Here is a 27,381-nt window from a genome sequence, read left to right as displayed (position 1 = left end):
TCTCCCAGCTCATTCTGACACTACTGAAGTCTCCCAACTTATTCTGACACTACTGAAGACTCCCAGCTCAGGCTGACACTACTGAAGTCTCCCAGCTCAGGCTGACACTACTGAAGTCTCCCAGCTCATTCTGACACTACTGAAGTCTCCCAGCTCAGGCTGACACTACTGAAGTCTCCAAGCTCAGGCTGACACTACTGAAGACTCCCAGCTCAGGCTGACACTACTGAAGTCTCCCAGCTCAGGCTGACACTACTGAAGTCTCCCAACTTATTCTGACACTACTGAAGTCTCCCAGCGCAGGCTGACACTACTGAAGTCTCCCAGCATAGGCTGACACTACTAAAGTCTCCCAACTTATTCTGGCACTACTGAAGACTCCCAGCTCAGGCTGACACTACTGAAGTCTCCCAGCTCAGGCTGACACTACTGAAGTCTCCCAGCTCATTCTGACACTACTGAATTCTCCCAACTTATTCTGACACTACTGAAGACTCCCAGCTCAGGCTGACACTACTGAAGTCTCCCAGCTCAGGCTGACACTACTGAAGTCTCCCAGCTCATTCTGACACTACTGAAGTCTCCCAGCTCAGGCTGACACTACTGAAGTCTCCAAGCTCAGGCTGACACTACTGAAGACTCCCAGCTCAGGCTGACACTACTGAAGTCTCCCAGCTCAGGCTGACACTACTGAAGTCTCCCAAATTATCCTGACACTACTGAAGTCTCCCAGCTCAGGCTGACACTACTGAAGTCTCCCAGCTCAGGCTGACACTACTGAAGTCTCCCAACTTATTCTGACACTACTGAAGTCTCCCAGCTCAGGCTGACACTACTGAAGTCTCCCAGCTCAGGCTGACACTACTGAAGTCTCCCAGCTCAGGCTGACACTACTGAAGTCTCCCAACTTATTCTGGCACTACTGAAGACTCCCAGCTCAGGCTGACACTACTGAAGACTCCCAACTCAGGCTGACACTACTGAAGTCTCCCAGCTCATTCTGACACTACTGAAGTCTCCCAACTTATTCTGACACTACTGAAGACTCCCAGCTCAGGCTGACACTACTGAAGTCTCCCAGCTAAGGCTGACACTACTGAAGTCTCCCAGCTTATTCTGACAATACTGAAGTCTCCCAGCTCAGGCTGACTCTACTGAAGTCTCCCAACTTATTCTGACACTACTGAAGACTCCCAGCTCAGGCTGAGACTACTGAAGTCTCCCAGCTCAGGCTGACACTACTGAAGTCTCCCAACTTATTCTGACAATACTGAAGTCTCCCAGCTCAGGCTGACACTACTGAAGTCTCCCAGCTCAGGCTGACACTACTGAAGTCTCCCAACTTATTCTGACACTAATGAAGTCTGCCAGCTCAGGCTGACACTACTGAAGTCTCCCAACTTATTCTGGCACTACTGAAGTCTCCCAGCTCAGGCTGACACTACTGAAGTCTCCCAACTTATTCTGACACTACTGAAGACTCCCAGCTCAGGCTGAGACTACTGAAGTCTCCCAACTTATTCTGACACTACTGAAGTCTCCCAGCTCAGGCTGACACTACTGAAGTCTCCCAACTTATTCTGACACTACCGAAGACTCCCAGCTCAGACTGACATTACTGAAGTTTCCCAGCTCATTCTGATACTACTGAAGTCTCCTAGCTCAGGCTGACACTACTGAAGTCTCCCAGCTCAGGCTGACACTACTGAAGTCTCCCAACTTATTCTGACACTACTGAAGTCTCCCAGCTCAGGCTGACACTACTGAAGACTCCCAGCTCAGGCTGACACTACTGAAGTCTCCCAACTTATTCTGACACTACTGAAGACTTCTGGCTCAGGCTGACACTACTGAAGTCTCCCAGCTCAGGCTGACACTACTGAAGTCTCCCAACTTATTCTGACACTACTGAAGTCTCCCAGCTCAGGCTGACACTACAGAAGTCTCCCAGCTCAGGCTGACACTACTGAAGTCTCCCAGCTCAAGCTGACACTACTGAAGTCTCCCAGCTCATTCTGACACTACTGAATTCTCCCAGCTCAGGCTGACACTACTGAGTGTCCCAGCTCAGGCTGACACTACTGGTCTCCCAGCTCATTCTGACACTACTGAAGTCTCCAAACTTATTCTGACAATATTGAAGTTTCCCAGTTCAGGCTGACACTACTGAAGTCTCCCAGCTCAGGCTGACACTACTGAAGTCTCCCAACTTATTCTGACACTACTGAAGTCTGCCAGCTCAGGCTGACACTACTGAAGTCTCCCAACTTATTCTGACACTACTGAAGTCTCCCAGCTCAGGCTGACACTACTGAAGTCTCCCAACTTATTCTGACACTACTGAAGTCTCCCAGTTCAGGCTGACACTACTGAAGTCTCCCAGCTCATTCTGACACTACTGAAGTCACCCAACTTATTCTGACACTACTAAGACTCCCAGCTCAGGCTGACACTACTGAAGTCTCCCAGCTCAGGCTGACACTACTGAAGTCTCCCAGCTTATTCTGACACTACTGAAGTCTCTCAGCTCAGGCTGACTCTACTGAAGTCTCCCAACTTATTCTGACACTACTGAAGACTCCCAGCTCAGGCTGAGATTACTAAAGTCTCCCAGCTCAGGCTGACACTACTGAAGTCTCCCAACTTATTCTGACACTACTGAAGTCTCCCAGCTCAGGCTGACACTACTGAAGTCTCCCAGCTCAGGCTGACACTACTGAAGTCTCCCAACTTATTCTGACACTACTGAAGACTCCCAGCTCAGGCTGACACTACTGAAGTTTCCCAGCTCATTCTGATACTACTGAAGTCTCCTAGCTCAGGCTGACACTACTGAAGTCTCCCAGCTCAGGCTGACACTACTGAAGTCTCATAACTTATTCTGACACTACTGAAGTCTCCCAGCTCAGGCTGACACTACTGAAGTCTCCCAACTTATTCTGACACTACCGAAGACTTCTGCTCAGGCTGACACTACTGAAGTCTCCCAGCTCAGGCTGACACTACTGAAGTCTCCCAGCTCATTCTGACACTACTGAAGTCTCCCAGCTCAGGCTTACACTACTGAGTCTCCCAGCTCAGGCTGACACTACTGGTCTCCCAGCTCATTCTGACACTACTGACGTCTCCAAACTTATTCTGACAATATTGAAGTTTCCCAGTTCAGGCTGACACTACTGAAGTCTCCCAGCTCAGGCTGACACTACTGAAGTCTCCCAACTTATTCTGACACTACTGAAGTCTCCCAGCTCAGGCTGACACTACTGAAGTCTCCCAGCTCAGGCTGACACTACTGAAGTCTCCCAGCTCATTCTGACACTACTGAAGTCTCCCAGCTCAGGCTGACACTACTGAGTCTCCCAGCTCAGGCTGACACTACTGGTCTCCCAGCTCATTCTGACACTACTGACGTCTCCAAACTTATTCTGACAATATTGAAGTTTCCCAGTTCAGGCTGACACTACTGAAGTCTCCCAGCTCAGGCTGACACTACTGAAGTCTCCCAACTTATTCTGACACTACTGAAGTCTCCCAGCTCAGGCTGACACTACGAAAGTCTCCCATCTTATTCTGACACTACTGAAGTCTCCCAGCTGAGGCTGACACTACTGAAGTCTCCCAACTTATTCTGACACTACTGAAGTCTCCCAGCTCAGGCTGACACTACTGAAGTCTCCCAACTTATTCTGACACTACTGAAGTCTCCCAGCTCAGGCTGACACTACTGAAGTCTCCCAGCTCAGGCTGACACTACTGAAGTCTCCCAGCTGAGGCTGACACTACTGAAGTCTTCAGGCTCAGGCTGACACTACTGAAGTCTCCCAACTTATTCTGACACTACTGAAGTCTCCCAGCTCAGGCTGACACTACTGAAGTCTCCCAGCTCAAGCTGACACTACTGAAGTTCCCAGCTCAGGCTGACACTACTGAAGTCTCCCAGCTCAGGCTGACACTACTGAAGTCTCCCAGCTCAGGCTGACACTACTGAAGTCTCCCAGCTCAGGCTGACACTACTGGTCTCCCAGCTCATTCTGACACTACTGAAGTCTCCCAGATCAGGCTGACACTACTGAAGTCTCCCAACTTATTCTGACACTATTGAAGTCTCCCAGTTCAGGCTGACACTACTGAAGTCTCCCAGCTCATTCTGACACTACTGAAGTCTCCCAGCTCAGGCTGACACTACTGAAGTCTCCCAACTTATTCTGACACTACTGAAGTCTCCCAGCTCAGGCTGACACTCCTGAAGTCTCCCAGCTCATTCTGACACTAATGAAGTCTCCCAGCTCAGGCTGACACTACTGAAGTCTCCCAGCTCAGGCTGACACTACTGGTCTCCCAGCTCATTCTGACACTACTGAAGTCTTCCAGCTCAGGCTGACACTACTGAAGTCTCCCAACTTATTCTGACACTACTGAAGTCTCCCAGTTCAGGCTGACACTACTGAAGTCTCCCAGCTCATTCTGACAGTACTGAAGTCTCCCAGCTCAGGCTGACACTACTGAAGTCTCCCAGCTCAGGCTGACACTACTGGTCTCCCACCTCATTCTGACACTACTGAAGTCTCCCAGCTCATTCTGACACTACTGAAGTCTGCCAGCTCAGGCTGACACTACTGAAGTTTTCCAGCTCATTCTGACACTACTGAAGTCTCCCAGCTCTGGCTGACAACTGCTGAAGTCTCCCAGCTCATTCTGACACCACTGAAGTTTTCCAGCTTAGGCTGACAACTGCTGGAAGTCTCCCAGCTTAGGCTGACATCTGCTGAAGTCTCCCAGCTCATTCTTACACTACTGAAGTCTCGCAGCTCAGGCTGACAACTGCTGAAGTCTCCCAGCTCATTCTGACATTACTGAAGTCTCCCAGCTCATACTGACACTGCTGAAGTCTCCCAGCTCAGGCTGATACTGCTTAAGTCTCCCAGCTCAGGCTGATACTGCTTAAGTCTCCCAGCTCAGGCTGATACTTTTCATTACCATGGCAGCAAATCCTCGTCTTATGATGCTTTGACGTCAATACCAGAGGAAACTTTCAAGACATTCTTGCAAAACGAAGCAGCCGTGGTGGATTAAGCTCTGTGGTGGACCTGTTACTCCCACGGATTCTTGTTACCATAATTTTAAGCAAACTATTGTTGTTGTGGATCAATGGAACACGTTACCAAGCAGGTTCAGTAAAGAAATTTCTTTAGGGAACTCTTTAATGATGGGTTGTTCAGTTATATACTTACTAGTTGCTCTAGTTCTCAGTGTTAGGACAGGAGGAGCCATTCGTGGTGAATCAATTCCTCAATAAATGTCTTCAGTTGGATGAACGTGTGAGAGTTGCTCCTGCATGGATGGACGTGTGAGAGTTGCTCCTGCATGAATGGACGTGTGAGAGTTGCTCCTGCATGTATGGACGTGTGAGAGTTGCTCGTGCATGAATGGACGTGTGAGAGTTGCTCGTGCATGAATGGACGTGTGAGAGTTGCTCCTGCATGAATGGACGTGTGAGAGTTGCTCCTGCATGAATGGACGTGTGAGAGTTGCTCCTGCATGAATGGACGTGTGAGAGTTGCTCCTGCATGAATGGACGTGTGAGAGTTGCTCCTGCATGAATGGACGTGCGAGAGTTGCTCCTGCATGTATGGACGTGTGAGAGTTGCTCGTGCATGAATGGACGTGTGAGAGTTGCCCCTGCATGAATGGACGTGCGAGAGTTGCTCCTGCATGTATGGACGTGTGAGAGTTGCTCCTGCATGGATGGACGTGTGAGAGTTGCTCCTGCATGTATGGACGTGTGAGAGTTGCTCCTGCATGGATGGACGTGTGAGAGTTGCTCCTGCATGAATGGACGTGTGAGAGTTGCTCCTGCATGGATGGACGTGGGAGAGTTGCTCCTGCATGTATGGACGTGTGAGAGTTGCTCCTGTATGGATGGACGTGTGAGAGTTGCTCCTGCATGTATGGACGTGTGAGAATTGCTCCTGCATGGATGGACGTGGGAGAGTTGCTCCTGCATGTATGGACTTGTGAGTTGCTCCTGCATGGATGGACGTGTGAGAGTTGCTCCTGCATGTATGGACGTGTGAGAGTTGCTCCTGCATGGATGGACGTGGGAGAGTTGCTCCTCCATGTATGGACGTGTGAGTTGCTCCTGCATGTATGGACGTGTGAGAGTTGCTCCTGCATGGATGGATGTGGGAGAGTTGCTCCTGCATGTATGGACGTGTGAGAGTTGCTCCTGCATGTATGGACGCGTGAGAGTTGCTCCTGCATGGATGGATGTGAGAGTTGCTCCTGCATGGATGGACGTGGGAGAGTTGCTCCTGCATGTATGGACGTGTGAGTTGCTCCTGCATGTATGGACGTGTGAGAGTTGCTCCTGCATGGATGGATGTGGGAGAGTTGCTCCTGCATGTATGGACGTGTGAGAGTTGCTCCTGCATGTATGGACGCGTGAGAGTTGCTCCTGCATGGATGGACATCTGAGAGTTGCTCCTGCATGTATGGACGTGTGAGAGTTGCTCCTGCATGGATGGACGTGTGAGAGTTGCTCCTGCATGGATGGACGTGGGAGAGTTGCTCCTGCATGGATGGACGTGGGAGAGTTGCTCCTGCATGGATGGACGTGGGAGAGTTGCTCCTGCATGGATGGACGTGTGAGAGTTGCCCCTGCATGTATGGACTTGTGAGAGTTGCTCCTGCATGGATGGACGTGTGAGTTGCTCCTGCATGGATGGACGTGGGAGCGTTGCTCCTGCATGTGTGGACGTGTGAGAGTTGCTCCTGTATGGATGGACGTTGGAGAGTTGCTCCTGCATGTATGGACGTGTGAGTTGCTCCTGTATGGATGGACGTGTGAGAGTTGCTCCTGCATGGATGGATGCGTGAGAGTTGCTCCTGCATGGATGGACATCTGAGAGTTGCTCCTGCATGTATGGACGTGTGAGAGTTGCTCCTGCATGGTTGGATGTGTGAGAATTGCTCCTGCATGGATGGACGTGGGAGAGTTGCCCCTGCATGGATGGACGTGGGAGAGTTGCTCCTGCATGGATGGACGTGGGAGAGTTGCTCCTGCATGGATGGACGTGTGAGAGTTGCCCCTGCATGTATGGACTTGTGAGAGTTGCTCCTGCATGGAAGGACGTGTGAGTTGCTCCTGCATGGATGGACGTGGGAGCGTTGCTCCTGCATGTATGGACGTGTGAGAGTTGCTCCTGTATGGATGGACGTTGGAGAGTTGCTCCTGCATGTATGGACGTGTGAGTTGCTCCTGTATGGATGGACGTGTGAGAGTTGCTCCTGCATGGATGGACGTGTGAGAGTTGCTCCTGCATGTATGGACGTGTGAGAGTTGCTCCTGCATGGATGGACGTGGGAGAGTTGCTCCTGCATGTTTGGACGTGTGAGTTGCTCCTGCATGGATGGACATGTGAGAGTTGCTCCTGCATGTATGGACGTGTGAGAGTTGCTCCTGCATGGATGGACGTGGGAGAGTTGCTCCTGCATGTATGGACGTGTGAGTTGCTCCTGTATGGATGGACGTGTGAGAGTTGCTCCTGCATGTACGGACGTGTGAGAGTTGCTCCTGCATGGATGGACGTGGGAGAGTTGCTCCTGCATGTATGGACGTGTGAGAGTTGCTCTTGCATGTATGGACGTGTGAGAGTTGCTCCTGCATGGATGGACGTGTGAGAGTTGCTCCTGCATGGATGGACGTGGGAGAGTTGCTCCTGCATGGATGGACGTGGGAGAGTTGCTCCTGCATGGATGGACGTGTGAGAGTTGCTCCTGCATGTATGGACGTGTGAGAGTTGCTCCTGCATGGATGGACGTGGGAGAGTTGCTTCTGCATGTATGGACGTGTGAGAGTTGCTCCTGCATGTATGGACGTGTGAGAGCTGCTCCTGCATGGATGGACGTGTGAGAGTTGCTCCTGCATGAATGGACGTGTGAGAGTTGCTCCTGCATGGATGGACGTGTGAGAGTTGCTCCTGCATGGATGGACGTTTGAGAGTTGCTCCTGCATGGATGGACGTGTGAGAGTTGCTCCTGCATGGATGGACGTGTGAGAGTTGCTCCTGCATGGATGGACGTGTGAGTTGCTCCTGCATGGATGGACGTGTGAGAGTTGCTCCTGCATGAATGGACGTGTGCGAGTTGCTCCTGCATGGATGGACGTGTGAGAGTTGCTCCTGCATGGATGGACGTGTGAGAGTTGCCCCTGCATGGATGGACGTGGGAGAGTTGCTCCTGCATGGATGGACGTGGGAGAGTTGCTCCTGCATTGATGGACGTGTGAGAGTTGCTCCTGCATGGATGGACGTGTGAGAGTTGCTCCTGCATGGATGGACGTGTGAGAGTTGCTCCTGCATGGATGGACGTGTGAGAGTTGCTCCTGCATGGATGGACATAGGAGAGTTGCTCCTGCATGGATGGACGTGTGAGAGTTGCTCCTGCATGGATGGACGTGGGAGAGTTGCTCCTGCATGGGTGGACGTGGGAGAGTTGCTCCTGCATGGATGGACGTGTGAGAGTTGCTCCTGCATGTATGGACGTGTGAGAGTTGCTCCTGCATGTATGGACGTGTGAGAGTTGCTCCTGCATGGATGGACGTGTGAGAGTTGCTCCTGCATGGATTGACGTGTGAGAGTTGCTCCTGCATGGATGGACATAGGAGAGTTGCTCCTGCATGGATGGACGTGTGAGAGTTGCTCCTGCATGGATGGACGTGGGAGAGGTGCTCCTGCATGGGTGGACGTGGGAGAGTTGCTCCTGCATGGATGGACGTGTGAGAGTTGCTCCTGCATGTATGGACGTGTGAGAGTTGCTCCTGCATGGATGGACGTGTGAGAGCTGCTCCTGCATGGATGGACGTGTGAGAGTTGCTCCTGCATGAATGGACGTGTGAGAGTTGCTCCTGCATGTATGGACGTGTGAGAGCTGCTCCTGCATGGATGGACGTGTGAGAGCTGCTCCTGCATGGATGGACGTGTGAGAGTTGCTCCTGCATGAATGGACGTGTGAGAGTTGCTCCTGCATGGATGGACGTGTGAGAGTTGCTCCTGCATGGATGGACGTGTGAGAGTTGCTCCTGCATGGATGGACATAGGAGAGTTGCTCCTGCATGGATGGACGTGTGAGAGTTGCTCCTGCATGAATGGATGTGTGAGAGTTGCTCCTGCATGTATGGACGTGTGAGAGCTGCTCCTGCATGGATGGACGTGTGAGAGCTGCTCCTGCATGGATGGACGTGTGAGAGTTGCTCCTGCATGAATGGACGTGTGAGAGTTGCTCCTGCATGGATGGACGTGTGAGAGTTGCTCCTGCATGGATGGACGTGTGAGAGTTGCTCCTGCATGGATGGACATAGGAGAGTTGCTCCTGCATGGATGGACGTGTGAGAGTTGCTCCTGCATGGATGGACGTGGGAGAGTTGCTCCTGCATGGATGGACGTGGGAGAGTTGCTCCTGCATGGATGGACGTGGGAGAGTTGCTCCTGCATGGATGGACGTGGGAGAGTTGCTCCTGCATGGATGGACGTGGGAGAGTTGCTCCTGCATGGATGGACGTGTGAGAGTTGCTCCTGCATGGATGGACGTGTGAGAGTTGCTCCTGCATGGATGGACGTGTGAGAGTTGCTCCTGCATGGATGGACGTGTGAGAGTTGCTCCTGCATGGATGGACGTGTGAGTGTTGCTCCTGCATGGATGGACGTGTGAGAGTTGCTTCTGCATGGATGGACGTGTGAGAGTTGCTCCTGCATGGATGGACGTGTGAGAGTTGCTCCTGCATGGATGGACGTGTGAGAGTTGCTCCTGCATGGATGGACGTGTGAGAGTTGCTCCTGCATGGATGGACGTGTGAGAGTTGCTCCTGCATGGATGGACGTGTGAGAGTTGCTCCTGCATGGATGGACGTGTGAGAGTTGCTCCTGCATGGATGGACGTGTGAGAGTTGCTCCTGCATGGATGGACGTGTGAGTGTTGCTCCTGCATGGATGGACGTGGGAGAGTTGCTCCTGCATGGATGGACGTGTGAGAGTTGCTCCTGCATGGATGGACGTGTGAGAGTTGCTCCTGCATGGATGGACGTGTGAGAGTTGCTCCTGCATGGATGGACGTGTGAGAGTTGCTTCTGCATGGATGGACGTGTGAGAGTTGCTCCTGCATGGATGGACGTGTGAGAGTTGCTCCTGCATGGATGGACATAGGAGAGTTGCTCCTGCATGGATGGACGTGTGAGAGTTGCTCCTGCATGGATGGACGTGGGAGAGTTGCTCCTGCATGGATGGACGTGGGAGAGTTGCTCCTGCATGGATGGACGTGGGAGAGTTGCTCCTGCATGGATGGACGTGTGAGAGTTGCTTCTGCATGGATGGACGTGTGAGAGTTGCTCCTGCATGGATGGACGTGTGAGAGTTGCTCCTGCATGGATGGACGTGTGAGAGTTGCTCCTGCATGGATGGACGTGTGAGAGTTGCTCCTGCATGGATGGACGTGTGAGAGTTGCTCCTGCATGGATGGACGTGTGAGAGTTGCTCCTGCATGGATGGACGTGTGAGAGTTGCTCCTGCATGGATGGACGTGTGAGAGTTGCTCCTGCATGGATGGACGTGTGAGTGTTGCTCCTGCATGGATGGACGTGGGAGAGTTGCTCCTGCATGGATGGACGTGTGAGAGTTGCTCCTGCATGGATGGACGTGTGAGTGTTGCTCCTGCATGGATGGACGTGGGAGAGTTGCTCCTGCATGGATGGACGTGTGAGAGTTGCTCCTGCATGGATGGACGTGTGAGAGTTGCTCCTGCATGGATGGACGTGTGAGAGTTGCTCCTGCATGGATGGACGTGTGAGAGTTGCTTCTGCATGGATGGACGTGTGAGAGTTGCTCCTGCATGGATGGACGTGTGAGAGTTGCTCCTGCATGGATGGACGTGGGAGAGTTGCTCCTGCATGGATGGACGTGGGAGAGTTGCTCCTGCATGGATGGACGTGTGAGAGTTGCTCCTGCATGGATGGACGTGTGAGAGTTGCTCCTGCATGGATGGACGTGTGAGAGTTGCTCCTGCATGGATGGACGTGTGAGAGTTGCTCCTGCATGGATGGACGTGTGAGAGTTGCTCCTGCATGGATGGACGTGGGAGAGTTGCTCCTGCATGGATGGACGTGGGAGAGTTGCTCCTGCCTAGCATAAACAGTGTTCTTTTATTTTTCCCTTACGGTCATGAGAACGAGCGTCTGTGGTTTAACTAATTCTACCTCGATGACAGTGCAGCAAGAGGATCGTGCCTGGCTCTTGGCAGGAATTCGAGAGGATTCTTCAATAAAAGCTGACCTCTTGGCCGGGCACCAATAAAGGCAGGGAGCTCGGCTGTTTCTGGCATGCATTCAACATTTTCTGAATACACTATGGAAAGCTCTACTCAGTACCACCGTGTTTTTTTTTTTTTTTTTTTTTTTTTACATTAACATCGCTGGTCTATCACAACATTATCCACTTTCTTGGTTACGTTTGAAGTACAAATTTTTAAGCATTACAAATAATTCAAACCATAACATGGTTATAGTTACCTGGAGGTTACCTGGAGGTTATTCCGGGGATCAACGCCCCCGCGGCCCGGTCCACGACCAGGCCTCCCGATGGATCAGGGCCTGATCAACTAGGCTGTTACTGCTGGCCGCACGCAGTCCGACGTACGAGCCACAGCCCGGCTGATCCGGCACTGACTTTAGGTATCTGTCCAGCTCTCTCTTGAAGGCAGCCAGGGGTTTATTGGCAATTCCCCTAATGCTTGATGGGAGGCTGTTGAACAGTTTTGGGCCCCGGACACTTATGGTGTTTTCTCTTAGTGTACCAATGGCGCCCCTACTTTTTATTGGCGGCATTTTGCATCGCCTGCCCAGTCTTTTACTTTCGTAGGGAGTGATTTCTGTGTGCAGATTTGGGACCATTCCTTCCAAGATTTTCCAAGTGTATATTATGATATATCTCTCCCTCCTGCGTTCCAACGAGTACAAGTCAAGTGCTTTCAAGCGTTCCCAGTAGTTAAGGTGCTTGACAGAACTTATACGTGCAGTAAAGGATCTCTGTACACTCTCTAGATCTGCGATTTCACCTGCTTTGTATGGAGATGTTAATGTACAGCAGTATTCCAGCCTAGAGAGAACAAGTTAATGGGGTTTCAAATTTATCGATTGCACGAGGTTCATTAAGGCTTCACGTAACTTGTTCACCACCTGTCAAAAATACTTTAATATCTATAAAAAAGGGAATCAAAGAGTCTCTCAGTGTATACACAGTGATACACTAAGAGCTATATACCTCTCAGTGTATACTTCGCTGAAACACATACTTATTTTAAAATTATTTTAGAGAACTTGAAAAATAAAATGTAAGAAAAACTCCTGGAAGGTGTTATAAACAAGAAATAAATCTAGCGTGAAAAATGAATCACGAAATCTTAATAACACGATTGTAAGTGGAAACAGACACAAATACAGCATTATGTGATCCTTTATTGACCACGTCTCGCCCACACAGTGAACTTTATCAAGTTACAAACAGATCTACCTGGGTCAAGAGTACATGAGTATATATAGTGTGGAGAGTCAGCTGGGAGAATGTTGGGTAGGTTGTGTTAACCTGCCCGGGTTATGTAGGGTAATGATGATGCCGTGTCCCTTCCTTAAGCGGATGTGACCTGACCTGACCTGACTAGGTAGGTTATTGGTTTAAGCCGGGAGGTGACTTGGACCTGCCTCCCATGGGAAAGTAGGCCTGTTGCAGTGTTCCTTCTTTCTTATGTTCTTAACACACTGACCCGTCCCGTGAAGGTCCGTCTCTGATACAACCTACCCAACATTCTCCACCTGACTCTCCACACTCATATACTCTTTCCTAGGTAGATCTGTCTGTGACTTGATAAAGCTCACTGTGTGGGCGAAACGTGGTCAATAAAGGCTCACATTATACTGCACTTGTGCTTATTTTTCCATCGTGTCGGTATTTTATACCATTTCCACGATTGCAAGTGAATCACAGACCGGGTGTACTGGACCCCGTGGCAGGCAAGCCAGTCGTAAAACTGCCCTGGTCTCCTTAAGACTACCTTGCCTTGTGTTCGAACCCCACCCGTTCTGTGATATACGGAAAGACGAATGAAAAGCGGAACAAAAAAAATAATGCACGAGGAATGAAAGAAAAAGATGAAAGGCTTCGGGGCGATACATTTCAGTTATTGTCCAGAAACCTGCAATATTCCTGCCGCTTCCATTCTTGCCTGGTCAGGTTGCGGCAGGTGTTGTCAAGGAGCAAATATCGACTGGAAGGGCCCCGCTGAACCTTTCCCCAATAACTTATTAAAGGTGGTCGCAAGTTTCATATTTATACTTTGGTAATGACCTTGACGAATGTACCTTTGTCATGATCTTGACGTACGTAGTACTTTTATCATGACCTTGACGTATGTAATACCATTGTCATGACCTTTACGTACATAGTTCCTTTGTCATGACCTTGACGTACGTAGTACCTTTGTCATAACCTTGAAGAACATAATACCTTTGTCATCATTTTGACGTAAGTAGTACCTTTGTCATGATCTTGAAGTACGTAGTACTTTTGTCATGATCTTGACGTACGTAGTACCTTTGTCATGACCCTGAGGTACGTACCTCTGTCATGACCTTGACGTACATACCTTTGTCATGACCTTGACGTACGTACTTTTATCATGACCTTGACGTACGTACTTTTGTCATGAATTTGCTGTATATAGAATGTAGGAAAACATCTAATATTAATACTGGCTCCCTCTCTCTCTCACTTGTGTTAGTGTGACTTGTAAATGGTCACGTCGGTCCATAACGTCTATGTGCAGGTTATTTTTGTATTGTTCCAGTCACGGTATTGTGCTTCTTTGTTCTTCATTAATAAACTTGACACACGGTCAACATGGCCACAAGAACTGGTGCTCCTCAGTCACGATGAACACAACAGCCGGTGTTTCCTTGGAAATATTACTCGCACAGAGGCGCTGAAGGCAGTTAAGGATGTTGTTGGAGGTAAGATCAACACTCTGGCTGCTTGGGTAGAGGTGTGGGACGGCAGAAAAAAATATACGAAGGAGGCCGTGAGGAAAGGCTGGAAGACGCGTGGGAAGGGCACACTGGAAGTGTTGAAAAAAAACGAGGAAGAAGTGGTGCGGGATGGGTAAGAGTGTGTTGGAGACGGGAAAAGTGTTGAAGAACGAGGGAGAGGCGGTGTAGGATGGGTAAGAGTGTGTTGGAGACAGGAAAAGTATTGAGGAACGAGGGAGAGGTGGTGTAGGATGGGTAAGTGTGTGTCGGAGACAGGAAAAGTGTTGAGGAACGAGGGAGAGGCGGTGTGGGATGGGTAAAAGTTTGTTGGAGACAGGAAAAGTGTTGAGGAACGAGGGGAAGGCGGTGTAGGATGGGTAAGAGTGTGTTGGAGATACAGCTGTGGTGAAGAAAACATACACGCTGCAGTGTGCTCCTTGGATCAAGAACTCTTCAGCAGTATCAAGTCATCCTCGTGAAGGGGATAACTTGATGCTACTGAAGGGATGACTACGGAAGTGTTTCGTACTCTAATGTCCACAGGTACCATTTTTTACCGTGAGAATAAGAGAAGGTAGATAAGAAAGTGGAGGAGTATCAAGAGAAGGCTGAGGATGAGGTTCAAGAGGTGGAGAAGGAAGTGGAGAAGGAGGAGAAAAGTAGAAGATGGTTCTTATATTTCTACTTTCAACGTTTTTTCGGGTCACTCAATCCAATTGTTACACAATACAAAGAAACAATAAGAGGAGAATATATCTGTCTGATAGCTAACGGTCGTTAGTATGTTTTTAAATGATCATCAATGTTAATTTTTAATGTAAATATAAAAATATGAATATTAAATATGCATAACTGATAAAATGTTCAACGACAGTCACTGTCTGAACACTGTACTCTTCTTTGGATCAGGGGAAAATAAGGACAGTGATCAATGAAGACCTGGAGGAAGTACTTTTTATGTACAGTGGAACCTCTGGTCACGACCACAATTCGTTCCAAAACTCTGGTCACGACCCGATTTGGTCGTGACCCGAAACTAATTTTCCCATTGAATTGTATGTAAATACGATTAATCCGTTCCAGGCCCCTATGAACTGTATGTAAATATATATTTTTTAAGATTTTTAAGCACAAAAATACTTAATTATACCATAGCAGCGTCAGAACTAGCAGCCTTTCCATGCCGTACCCCACTATGAATGCGACTTCTCTTACGAAACTTTTCAAACCAGCCTATATTTGCTTTAAATTCATCATTTTCTACACTCGTAGAAGGGTAATTCTGCTAGAAATCACTGTGTATCTTCCTGGCTTTCTCGCATATGATCGCCTCGCAAGTTGCTTCTCGTTCAACCACACTAGCAACAGTTTTTCCACCTCTTCCAGCACTTGAGGCCTCTGCTTGGTTAACATCGTAACTGTTGTTAGGTAAGACACATATGCAACAGTTAGGTATCTTTATTTCGAAACGTTTCGCCTACACAGTAGGCTTCTTCAGTCGAGTACAGAAAAGTTGAAAGAAGCAAAAGAGACGAGAAGACGATGTAATCAGTCCATCACCCTTGAAGTTTTGAGGTGGTCAGTCCCTGAGTCTGGAGAAGAGTATTGTTCCATAGTCTGAAACAATATGGAACTGAAGTGACAGGATGGAGCCTTATATACCGCGAGGTGAGATGTAGATATTTTATACCATTTTAATGTTCACAACATCGCAACATTAGCTGCTTTAATAGCCGCTCTCTGCTTCACAATAGTCGAGATCGTAGACTTATGCTTCTTGAAACCACAGCAAGATCGGTAACACGCACACCACCCCTCACGGGAGGTTCCTTGATGCTGGAGAGGGGCTCTTGATTTAGGGAATTGGATCTGTGCTCCAGTTCCGTGAATTGAACCTGAATACCTTCCACCCCCTCCCCCACATGCGCTATATAATCCTACGGGTTTAGAGCTCCCTCATGATTATAATAGTTATAACACGCACACCACGCTCATACTTTTCAGTAATTTCCTTCTTCACTTCTATTTCAATCTTCTTCACTTGCTTACAGGTCATCGTTAATTGCAAAATGAATTAAAAAAACACGCGAAATACAACACAAGGAGTTCAGGGCGAATGAACGCATGTCTGACCGAGACCGACTACAAGGCGAGGGGTCTTTGTTAGGTGTAAACAAACAACAGGAAGTGGAGAAAATTGGCGCGTGCGAATAAAATGTCGCAGAATGTGAAAATTGGCGCGGCTGTGTTTGTTCAGCACCCGATTATGTGTGCGTGACCAGATGCAAAAATCTGGCCAATTTCTCGGTCGTGAACCAATTTGTTCATGTTCGGAAGCGTTCGTGACCAGAGGTTCCACTGTACTTCATTTACAGTGATTACAGTTTTGTACTCTTGTATCAGAACTACGACTCTCCGCCAAGTCGTTCACCACCTTCAGTCTGCTGACGACTACTTGACTCGTCAGGCGCGAAGATTAAAAAAGTCAAAGTGAAGGATTCTTCTCCAAGAAGCTGCCATCCAAGCCAAGGATGCAGTAGAAGTCATTTGAATGACCACTAAAAATATAGGGCTGGACCTTACCTTGATGGTTTGAAGGTCTACGGCCGATTTCCCGAGGGGCTCGTGATATTCCTTGATGGTTTCCTTTTTTTCTTTTCATCATCTCTGCAGTAGGGACCGAGTCGTCGAGGAGAACAAGGGGAGCCAGCTTCTCATTCAAACGCCAGAGGTTATCTACAAATTTCTTTAAAGTGGTTCTTGCGATATTCACCTTCTGCGCAATAACTTTTTTTTTTCATGCGCTGGAACAAGATGGGAAACAGGTACCCAAAACTAAGCCCTGAGGTAACGTTTTACAACGAAAATCGTAGATGGTTCGCAGTCCAGCTTCCTCCTGTACCGACAACTTAAACTGAGTTTTGAACATCTAAACGCTGAATGAGTAGGTACCTGTTGCTACCCAGTGAGCGCTGTGCAATCCTCCAGGAGCACTAAATCCAATTCCACGAAGCCAGGAAGATGATTGTGATCGCTATAGGTCCGGGTAATCGCCCAGGGGTTGAATGCGCTCAGGAAACTGCTGGTTCCTCATATATGGCAGTCGCGAAAGACGATTTATCGATGACGGACCACAGTTATTGAAAGTGCTTGGACAATTTAATTTCAGGCTCACTCGAAACGCTTATGATAGATTAAAACGCTGCTTCCAGGAAATTCTCCTGGAAGTGATGGCGACAGACCTAATGAAGAAGCTCTTTAAATCCAGATTTCGCTCTAATACAATGCTGGAGCTATTGATCGTTCCTGTGATGGAAGTGGCTGTATCAAAGGACAAGCACGCGAGCCTCTCTTTAAGTTACACTTTTCTATTACTAAGTCTTTGGCAGCCGTCATGGCTCTCCCAGTTCCGGATGAGAGTTTTGGGACTTTCAGGATTCGATAGCCTGTCCACTACTGCCTGCCCGACGATATCAGTCATCTTGCCATCTCAATGGACGACAAGCAGGGCACTGGAACAAAACTTTACCTTCAGAATTTGAGAGATCTCTCGATGCTTCAATAGCTGACGACGGGTTGATGAACGATTGCCTGTCATCTCAGAGAGGTTGTGGCCAAATGACTGGCCGGTGGAAGCAAGGATGAAGGTCGCTTATTTTTGGTCAATCTTTCGTTCGATCAAGAGCATCTGAGTGTTGTCGAGTAATAACTCGGCTTACTGGCTCGTCTAGAAGAATATGGACTCGTAGATATTGACGAATCCTTGCAGGCTTTCCCTGCGTCATCTACAGTATTCTCAGTTCTGCTTGAGGATAAAGAATCTAGTACGATAGCTGTAGCTACAGGCTTTTTCTTATAGTCTGCCAAGAACACTCTCTAGATGGACTGCTGCTCAGGCACCTCAGTTTTGGCCTCCTTCCTGGCAAGCTTCATATCAACAGATCCCAATGATCCTGCTCTTCATGCTTCTATCTGGGTAAGCAGAAACTGATGGTCTTCCTAGGCCTTTATCTTCAACTAACAAGTGTTGAGTAATATCAAAGACCCAATCCAAGGAGTCACTCAAAACCTCTTCTTCCTCTTCCAAATGCTCGGATCTCTTAGGCCTGTTGCTACGGGTTTTCTTGAGCTTGTTCCACTCGTCAAAAAGAATCAAGGTGGAATCCAGAAAGTGTTATTTTCAGCCGTGTGGAAACCCAAGCCTCATCACGAAAGGACATTGCAGCCACAGTTGTGAGGTTCGAAGCCTCCAAGAGTCTTCTTGGTGAGGTGGAGGCACAAGGTCATAACTTCACGTTTGTTTGGTACTTCACGCCCATCTATTCCGTTGATTTTGGTTCCCGAGGATATATACATCGTAAGATGCGTCTCAGTGTATATATACTGAGTTTATTTTAATCACTACTTTGAGGATTATAGTCTGGTGGGGATAAGGTTACGTGCAGTAGACAAAGCAAATGCGATAATAATTATGGATAAGGTAGATTATAGGGGAAAAATAACATATTATTAGAAAAGAGAGGAACTGACGTGCCCCTTAATGACCCTCGTATAGTCGATAGGCTTTAAAACCCTTAAACCAATCTGCACTGACTCCACTAAACAGATGCCAGTGGAACTCCAGCTGGGGTATAATTTTGTTCTTGCCATAATCACAACTGATTTTGAAAAATGAAAAATATATCATGCACTGAGGGAAAATTCGACCTCTGGTAGCGATCACTAGATAGGATTCGATTTCAGTCAATTGACAATGGAATTCATCTCTCTCTCTCTCTCTCTCTCTCTCTCTCTCTCTCTCTCTCTCTCTCTCTCTCTCTCTCTCTCTCTCTCTCTCTCTCTCTCTCTTTCTCTCTCTTTCTCTCTCTCTCTCCCGGTGAATTATTTTGACCGCCATAAATTGCAGAGGTAAGATGACCGATTTACTTTCTAGTTCCCTCTAGGTAAACTCCAGTTCTCTTCTACTCCTTGTCATCCATCCTTACACCCACCATCCTCCTTGTCCAGTTTCTAACACTGTCCCTGCCTCTCCTCTCCACATCTACCCTCTCTCCCTAATTTCCCTCTGCTTCCTAACACTAGCTCTCTCTCTCTCTCTCTCTCTCTCTCTCTCTCTCTCTCTCTCTCTCTCTCTCTCTCTCTCCCTCTCTGTCTCTTAACTCTCCCTCAGGAGGTTCAGGAACCTCTTGTTTATTCAAGGTAATCAACTTTGTTGTGATTTACCAACTTTGCAGCGTTTCTCTCTCTCTCTCTCTCTCTCTCTCTCTCTCTCTCTCTCTCTCTCTCTCTCTCTCTTCTAGTACCACCTTCATAGCCAGCATCATCCCCACCACCCTTACCATCACAAGTGCCCCTATCCTTACCACACCTATCAATATCGCCACCATCATCACTACTACCACCAGCACCACCTGTGTCTAGCCTCAGCACCTGAGTAAAGCTCACCTAACAACACCTACTAAACTGCCTCAGCCATCCAGGTGCCTCCTGTTAACCACCACAACAAGGTGCTGTCCATCATTACCTGAATCCAGGTCCAGGGACCCTACCCAGGTCCTGGAACCTAACCCCTGCCCTCTCCCCTGTCCCCGACTGCCTTCTCCCGTCCCCCTGCCTTCTCCCCTGCCTTCTCCCCTGCCCTCCTAATCTCTCAAGACACAGCTCTCCAGATGTTAATTAACTGTGTTAATTATTCAAGTAGCAATTATCTTCAAGTGTGAAGGTTGTGACTAGATTATACCTAACTCATCCCTCGGTAGGAGGGGGAAGGAAGGGGAGGGAGGGGAAAATATGGGAAGGGGGAGGGGAATTAAATTCGGAGAGAGAGATAGTTATTAGTGTCAACATTCCCTGGGACTGGTAATGAGTCTTTGTCCATCCTGAATAAAAAAACTTTTGTCAACCATCTTTTTAATCTTCAGTGCGGAGTGTTGAGGCGGCAGCTCAGAGACTGACACAAGAAGGTCTAGCTGAGTATATATAGGAAGTGTCTGTTCCGCGCTCACCAGACGGAGGATCAAGCCTACACCACGACTTGCACTGAATAATCCACATGGGTTTAAGACTTAGCATGAATTATTATTATTATTATTATTATTATTATTATTATTATTATTATTATTATTATTATTATTATTATTATTATTATTATTATTATTATTATTATTATTACTGTCAAAGACTGAGGGGGAAACTATCTTTTACCACGTAGAAGAAGGCGCGCGAAACAGCGTCGCTCTATAAACAACGTTTTGCCTCAGTGAGAGCTACGTTATACCCTGATATAAGGTCTCCTTGAGTGAAACGTTGTTATTAATTAAGGCTAACGCTGTTTCGAGAGATTTGTATCGTGTATTTTTGTCCTGGTTGGCTCTTGCATCCCCCTCTCCTCTCCACCCCAGTAAGGACATAAGAACGGTGGAACACTGCAGCAGGCCTACTGGCCCATACTAGACACGTCCTTTGCAAAGCCAAATCCACTAACAAAAGTGCCGAAGAGAAGCCTCCCCCCTCACCTTTCTTCCTGAGGTGGTCCTCAGTCATGACGGCAGCGATGGCGAAGATGTTACCCAGGGTGCCCAGCGCCGCCAGGGTAGACACCAGTAGCAACATGCCCAGGCGATTCCAGTGCTGTTGTTCATGACCTTCGTTATGTTCGCTGCTGTTGCGTCGCTCCAACTGCGTGTGGGGGTGCTGCTCGCTGCCCTCCTCCTGCTGTTGCTGCTGCTGCAGGAGCAGGTCCTCCTCCACGCCCACTACGTCCACGCCCACCACGCCCGCCACGCCCACGCGCAGCGCCGTCTGGGTCATCCAGCCCAGCACCCCGTCACTAGTCACCTCCACAGGGAAGTCAGTGGGCGGAGAGGTGACCGCCCCGTTCATCTCTACTGCATCACGCCTGAAACATGTCAACACATCTCGTTAACACCGCCATCCAGACGAAGGTTTGAGCCTGCACCGCTGACTGCGGTGCAGGTAAGATGTGAGCTGTGGTCCTAACCCCACACCTCTCCATCTCTCATCATGGGGGTTAAAACCTATCGACTACACGAGGGGTCGTTAATGTTCCATATTAGGTATTTACTACCAGTTTATACACCGAGATATACGCCTCTCAGTGTATATATCCTGCAAAAAACTATTATTAGAGTTTTATGGCAATACGGACTTGGCGCTTGTTTTAGTATAATTCTCCGCCACTCACTGAGGTAATTGACCCACACGGACTTAGCTCATAAAAACATAATCTACAATGTCAAACTGATATTTGGAATTTCCCGAGACTACCACTTGACTTAATGTTTACTGAATATCGCCCTCTTAACTTCATCATTCCATTAATCACTGCTCATCGTACCGGCGCCCGTCCTTATATAACAGCACAGTCACTCGCCAGTTTTCAACATAATTTAATATACTGACATTGTTTTTTTTCAGAGTCAGTGTCTATTTATTTTTGTAACAGCGTTCAGCTCTCTAAGTCTGTCAGACTGTCATTCGCATTTACCAGTTAAGTTGTAAACTTCTTACAAATACCGAATAATAATGGCGATAAACTGGGAGAAATCAATGAGGACAGTTACACAAAAATAAGATAGAAATTTGCACATTTACTTAATACGACAGGACAAAGGATTTCTCTAACTTATTTTACAGTTCTAGTTTATGATGCAGCAGTTCCATAACTAGAGGGAGGGACAACACAAATACCAGTAAGATGACCTAGAGGAGTGTTTACACCTTGGTTTGTATGTCTCTTGTAAAATAAGTTAAGAGAAATCCTTTGTCCTGTCGTATTAAGTAAATGTGCAAATCTCTATCTTATTTTTGTGTTCTTGACTTGTGGTGAACAGGTTACGTGCAACCTCGTGTAGTGGGTAAGTTTTAAACCCGATTAATTACCCAAGCATCCCGCTTATCCTCACGCTCGTGTGGGTCAGTCCTCCACTGACTCTCTCTCTCTCTCTCTCTCTCTCTCTCTCTCCTTCTGACCACCCTGGTGACTAAGGTCCTCCCTCAACTATAAATGGTTATGAGGACATGATCCCACACTCAGTCAGCGATACAAAGTCAAGAAGAGCCGTAATAAGAAGTGAAAAAGATGACCCCATCACGACAGGAGAAGTTAACACAGGTCAAGAACGGGTCATCACAACACAGCAGAGAACAGCAAGCGCCAAGGGTACATCATAAAGGTCAGTATAGGCGCGGTGAGCTTCAACACAAGCCACGGCAGGTCATCAAAGGTCATCAAAGGTCATCACAAATCGACGGAGCTCAGCACATGTGTTAAGGGGGACAGTTGACGGTGTTCCACCCTGCCAATGTCACCTGAATGACAACCAGACAAACATACAATAGTAAACCAAAGAATTTATAGAAATCCCCATAGACATCACTATAAAATAATAAGTGTGATCTTTATGTACGAAAGTACATATAGTGAAAATATGCTGTGGGATTTATGTCGGATTGTTTATGTCACAATTACGTGGTGGGAACATATTGCGACCCCTGAATGGGTCACAATGTATATAATGTATATGACCTGTTCATATAATTTTATACTGCTTATATTTGCGATATTAGCTAAATCGTAAATATATTGCTTTATATTATTATTTGACTTAGTTATATTATTAGGTAGGATGTAACATTTATATATTATTCAGTGCTCATAGTTCCAGTGTTAAGTAGCTGACAGCATTGTCTAACTACTGTAATTTTCACTCCGCTTGTTTCACTGCCTGCTTCTGTGTTGCTGGGCAGCAGCAGTCCACGGAGAGTCACGTGATCAGGGTGGGGTGAACACACCTCACCAGGAGTGAGAGACTGCCTGGCCTGTGAGCTCTTGTCTGTTTGACGTTGCTTCTAACAAGACGTGCCTCTCTAGCTCTCCCTTGCTGGCCCTTGTTGGAAGATCGTCTCTGTCGTTTTCTTGTTGTTGGTTTTGTGTAACTATGTTTACAGAACATAGCCCAGACTTGGTGATTTTCGACGTTGTACTGAGGTTGTGTCTCATAGACACTCTGAGAAACTCAGGTCCTGAGCTGTAGCTTCTGACCTAATTTGTACTGGTATCTGTGTACTGTCACAGTCGGGGATTTTTTCTAATGCTGAACTTAGATTCAGTAGTATGGGAGTTTTGTGACTTTTGTGGAGGATCTGCAAATGGTCCCTACTTAGTGTCGTTATGTTATCTCCTTGTTCCTGATTCTGTGTCGTTGTTGCTTGTTATATTGCTGTTCGGCTTATCAGTCGTTCTATTGTTCAAGCAAGCTGTTCTGATTGCCAGGTTGGTCAAGAAGTTAGTTTATGTGAGGACTTTTAGTCAGTCACTGGTTAAGTCTAGTCGAGTCTTGAGACATAGCGAACTACTTAGAGCACTTACACACATACACACAAACTTACTTGTATATATGTGTATTATGTTATTAAATGCTAACAATGTACCAGACGGTACTTAAAAGCCATAAAGATGTGATATGTGTCTTCAGCACAATACTACTGTACACCAGAGAAGAGTAGGACCTTGTATCCTGTATTATATTCAATTGATTACTATAATTTACTCTGATCTTATACGCATAGACAACTTTATTGTTATTAATAAGTTTATTAAATTTTAATCTCTTTAGTTAATAGCCTAACAGTTGTAATCCTGAAGCACTATTGAATCTTATTAAATTTTAATGGATAATTGGACAAGGATACTGACTACTTGTTACAACAACCCAGTAACAGGCTGGATGCTAGAAGGGCAGTCCTTTCCAGTAATCACTGGAGCTCTCTATCATTATTAGATATCGCGTTTTTTGTAACAGAACACAAGCTAGATGTATTGTATAGTTATATTCCGTCATACAGGAGAGGCTTCTTACGTTAATCGGTGAGATGTGTCGGCCTGAGTCTGGCAGACGCCAGTAGTTACTGAACCCTTCTACTAAGGGTTCAGTAACTACGAGTCTACGACAGCTACACATATACTGCTATGTATAGATAATCTATATATAACTGTATTTGTGTATACCAGAATAAACTCACTCAGTAAGGCGATGAAGGTATCGTCAAGCCTTCCACTAAGGGTTCAGTAGCTACGATAACTATACAGGTTTCATTCCAGCACAGAGGTTAGAAACTCAGTCATCCACGGCTGGTGTACCAGCCATGTTTCAATAAATTTCAACAGGTTTTCCACAGACTTTTAAAAAATACATGTACATAAATGATTCATGAATCAGCCACATTAAAGTTTTCCCTTACATCGCCACGATGCATCTTCAACACATGCAAAGTTTGCAACATTTGTAAGATATTTAAAAAATAAAATGACGATTTGACGTCAGTCATGTAAACAAAAAAGATGGCCGCCGCTGCTGGTCCTTATATACGGAATAATAATACTAATAATAATACAATATTTTATGAAAGTTAAAACACATGTGCAACATCTGGATATCTTTATTGTAGACGTCTAAAATAAAGATATCCAAATGTTGCACATATGTCTTTACTTTCATATTGTCGGTATTTTATACCTTTCTTGCACAACAATATTTTATATTGAAAAATGAGCCTTAAGCTCATATACGTACTGGAGAAATAATAATAATAATAATCTTATTATTATTATTATTATTATTATTTATATGTGAATCGGTAAACCCGTTTGGGTCATTTAAGAAGAGGAGCAGTGAAGGCTTGATCCTCCGTTCACTGAGAGTGACAAGTACGTCAGAGTGTTGTACTCAGGTCTACAACACTGGTGGAACTCTGTACACGAGTCGCTAAGTTGATGGAATATTACAATATTACACGATTGATGGAGAGATGGATGATGGAGGATGAGCAGCCTTCATGATCATGATCATGAAGATGGATGATGGAGGATAAACAGGCAAGATGAGGGAAGTATATTATATTATATACATTATATATTATATATATATATATATATATATATATATATATATATATATATATATATATATATATATATATATATATATATATATAATGTCGTGCCGAATAGGCAGAACTTGCGATCTTGGCTTAAATAGCAACGTTCATCTTGCCATATAGGACAAGTGAAAATTTGTGTATGCAATAATTTCGCCAAAATCATTCTGAACCTAACGAAAAAATATATTTCACTGTGTTTATTTAGTATTAAATTATTGTAAACAAATCTAAAATATATTTAGTTGGGTTAGGCTAAAATAAATTGTTCTTGTTATAATAAGGCTAGGTAAGTTTTCTAAGATTCTCTTGGTGCAAAATTAAAATTTTTTACATTAACATTAATGAAAAAAATATATCTTTAAACGTATAGGAGAAAATTTTAGAAAGGACTTAATTTTAAATGAGTTCTTGCTAATTGACCAGTTTTACATATTCGGCACGACATATATATATATATATATATATATAATATATATATATATATATATATAATATATATATATATATATATATATAATATATATATATATATATATATATATATATATATATATCTGTATGTATAAAGAGAGAGAGAGAGAGAGAGAGAGAGATGGGGTCCACCTCTGGTGTAAACTGTGGGACCCAGAGCCTCAGAGAAGTGTATAAAAAGGCTTCAAGGAAGAATATTTGGATTTCTTCCTGAAGCCGTTAGAAGACGATTATTAGGATAAGACTGGTGGAGCACGATACCCAGCACGGTTTCAGGGAGGGGAAAGCCTGTGTCATAATCCTACTGAGTTTTGCGGGATGGTGACAGAAGTAAGACCGGAGAGAGAGGTGTGGGGTAGACTGCATATTCTTGGACTGTAAGAAGGCATTCGACACGGTACCACACAAGAGAATGGTTCAAAAATTAGAGGAGCAGGTAGGAATAGTAATGAAAGCACTGCAATGGATCAGGGAATACCTGACAAGAAGGAAACAAAGAGTGTTGGTACGTGATGAGGTGTCAGAGTGGGCCCTTGTGTTGAGTGGGGTTCCACAAGGGTCAGCTCTAGGTCTGGTGCTGTTTTTGTAGATGTGAATGATATGATGGAAGGAATAGATTCAGAGGTGTCCCTGTTCGCTGATGATGTGAAATTAATGAGGAGAATGCAATCATATGTTGATTAAGTAAGATTACAAGGGAATCTGGACAGGCTGCAAGCTTTGTCTGACAAATGGCTTCAGGAGTTGAACCAAAGCAAGTGCGGAGTTTTGAAGCTTGGGGAAGGACAAAGAAGGCTGCAGACGGAGTACAGGCTAGATCAAAGGCTGCAAACCTCACTTAAGGAAAAGGATCTTGGGGTGAGCATTATACCGAACACGCCCCCTGAGACGCACATCAATGACATGACTGCTGCAGAATATGGGCGACTAGCAAACCTAAGAATAGCATTCCGACACCTCAGTAAGGAATCGTTCAGGACTCTGTACACAGTGTACGTCAGGCTCATACTGGAGTATGCAGCACCGGCTTGGAACCCACACCTGGTCAAACACGTCAAGAAATTGGAGAAAGTGCAAAAGTTTGCAACAAGGCTAGTCCTTGAGCTAAGGAGGAGAGAGTAAGGAGACTCAACCTGATGAAACTAGAGGATAGGAGGGATACAGGGCACATAATAACGACGTACAAAATACCGAGAGGAACTGATAAGGTGGACATAGCTAAAATGTTTCAGAGATGGGACACAGGGACAAGGGGCCACAACTGGAATATGAAAACTCAGATGAGCCACAGGGATGTTAGATGTTATTTCTTTAGCCTTAGAGTTGTCAGGAAGTGGAATAATCTGCAGAGTGAATAGTGGAGGTAAAATCCATACATAGTTTTAAGAAGAGGTATGATAAGGCTCTTAGAGCGGGGAGAGAGTGACCTAGTAGCGACTAACGAAGAGGCGGGGCCAGGAGCTGTGCCTCAACCCTTGAAACGCATACAGGTGAGTACATGTAGGTGAGTACACACACACAGATACACACACACACACACACACACACACGAACTAACCCGGCATAATTGTTTTGATTAGAAGGATGATCAGATAACAGGTCAGAATTTTGTGGCACAACAAATACTCTGGCCCAGTTTTCACTTTTAAAACTCCTGTACCTTCACCATCCATAGCCTTTACAATTTTTTTCATTAGGCCTAACTTTTTATGCATTGATGGAAGAAATATCTTACGAGGATCCACCAGGGATATATGTTGTAAGTTGAATCTTCCCGGGAGTTTTTTCGACGCTGATTTTTTTTCTTGCAGAATGAAAGAATGCATTTTTATTAATCGAATAAGACTAAACAGAGTGGAATCTGATCAAAATTTGAATTTTAT

At 46.3% G+C, this 27,381-nt stretch overlaps 1 protein-coding gene across 1 annotated transcript in view; it reads right to left on the bottom strand.

Annotated features, from left to right (window-relative positions):
• The window catches only part of LOC128687843 (uncharacterized), a 445,116-nt gene that overhangs the window by 7,620 nt on the left and 410,115 nt on the right, over positions 1-27,381 (bottom strand). The window contains exon 2 of the mRNA XM_053775402.2: positions 20,581-20,963. Within this exon, the coding sequence (XP_053631377.1) occupies positions 20,581-20,947 (367 nt within the window). The 5' untranslated portion in view covers positions 20,948-20,963. The remainder of the gene's footprint in view (positions 1-20,580; positions 20,964-27,381) is intronic.

This window comes from Cherax quadricarinatus, chromosome 10 (assembly GCF_038502225.1).
Source record: "Cherax quadricarinatus isolate ZL_2023a chromosome 10, ASM3850222v1, whole genome shotgun sequence".
In the NCBI taxonomy this organism is placed as follows: domain Eukaryota; kingdom Metazoa; phylum Arthropoda; class Malacostraca; order Decapoda; family Parastacidae; genus Cherax; species Cherax quadricarinatus.
The sequence above is the reverse complement of the archived record's forward strand: the minus strand, read 5'-3'. Positions and strand labels throughout refer to the sequence as shown.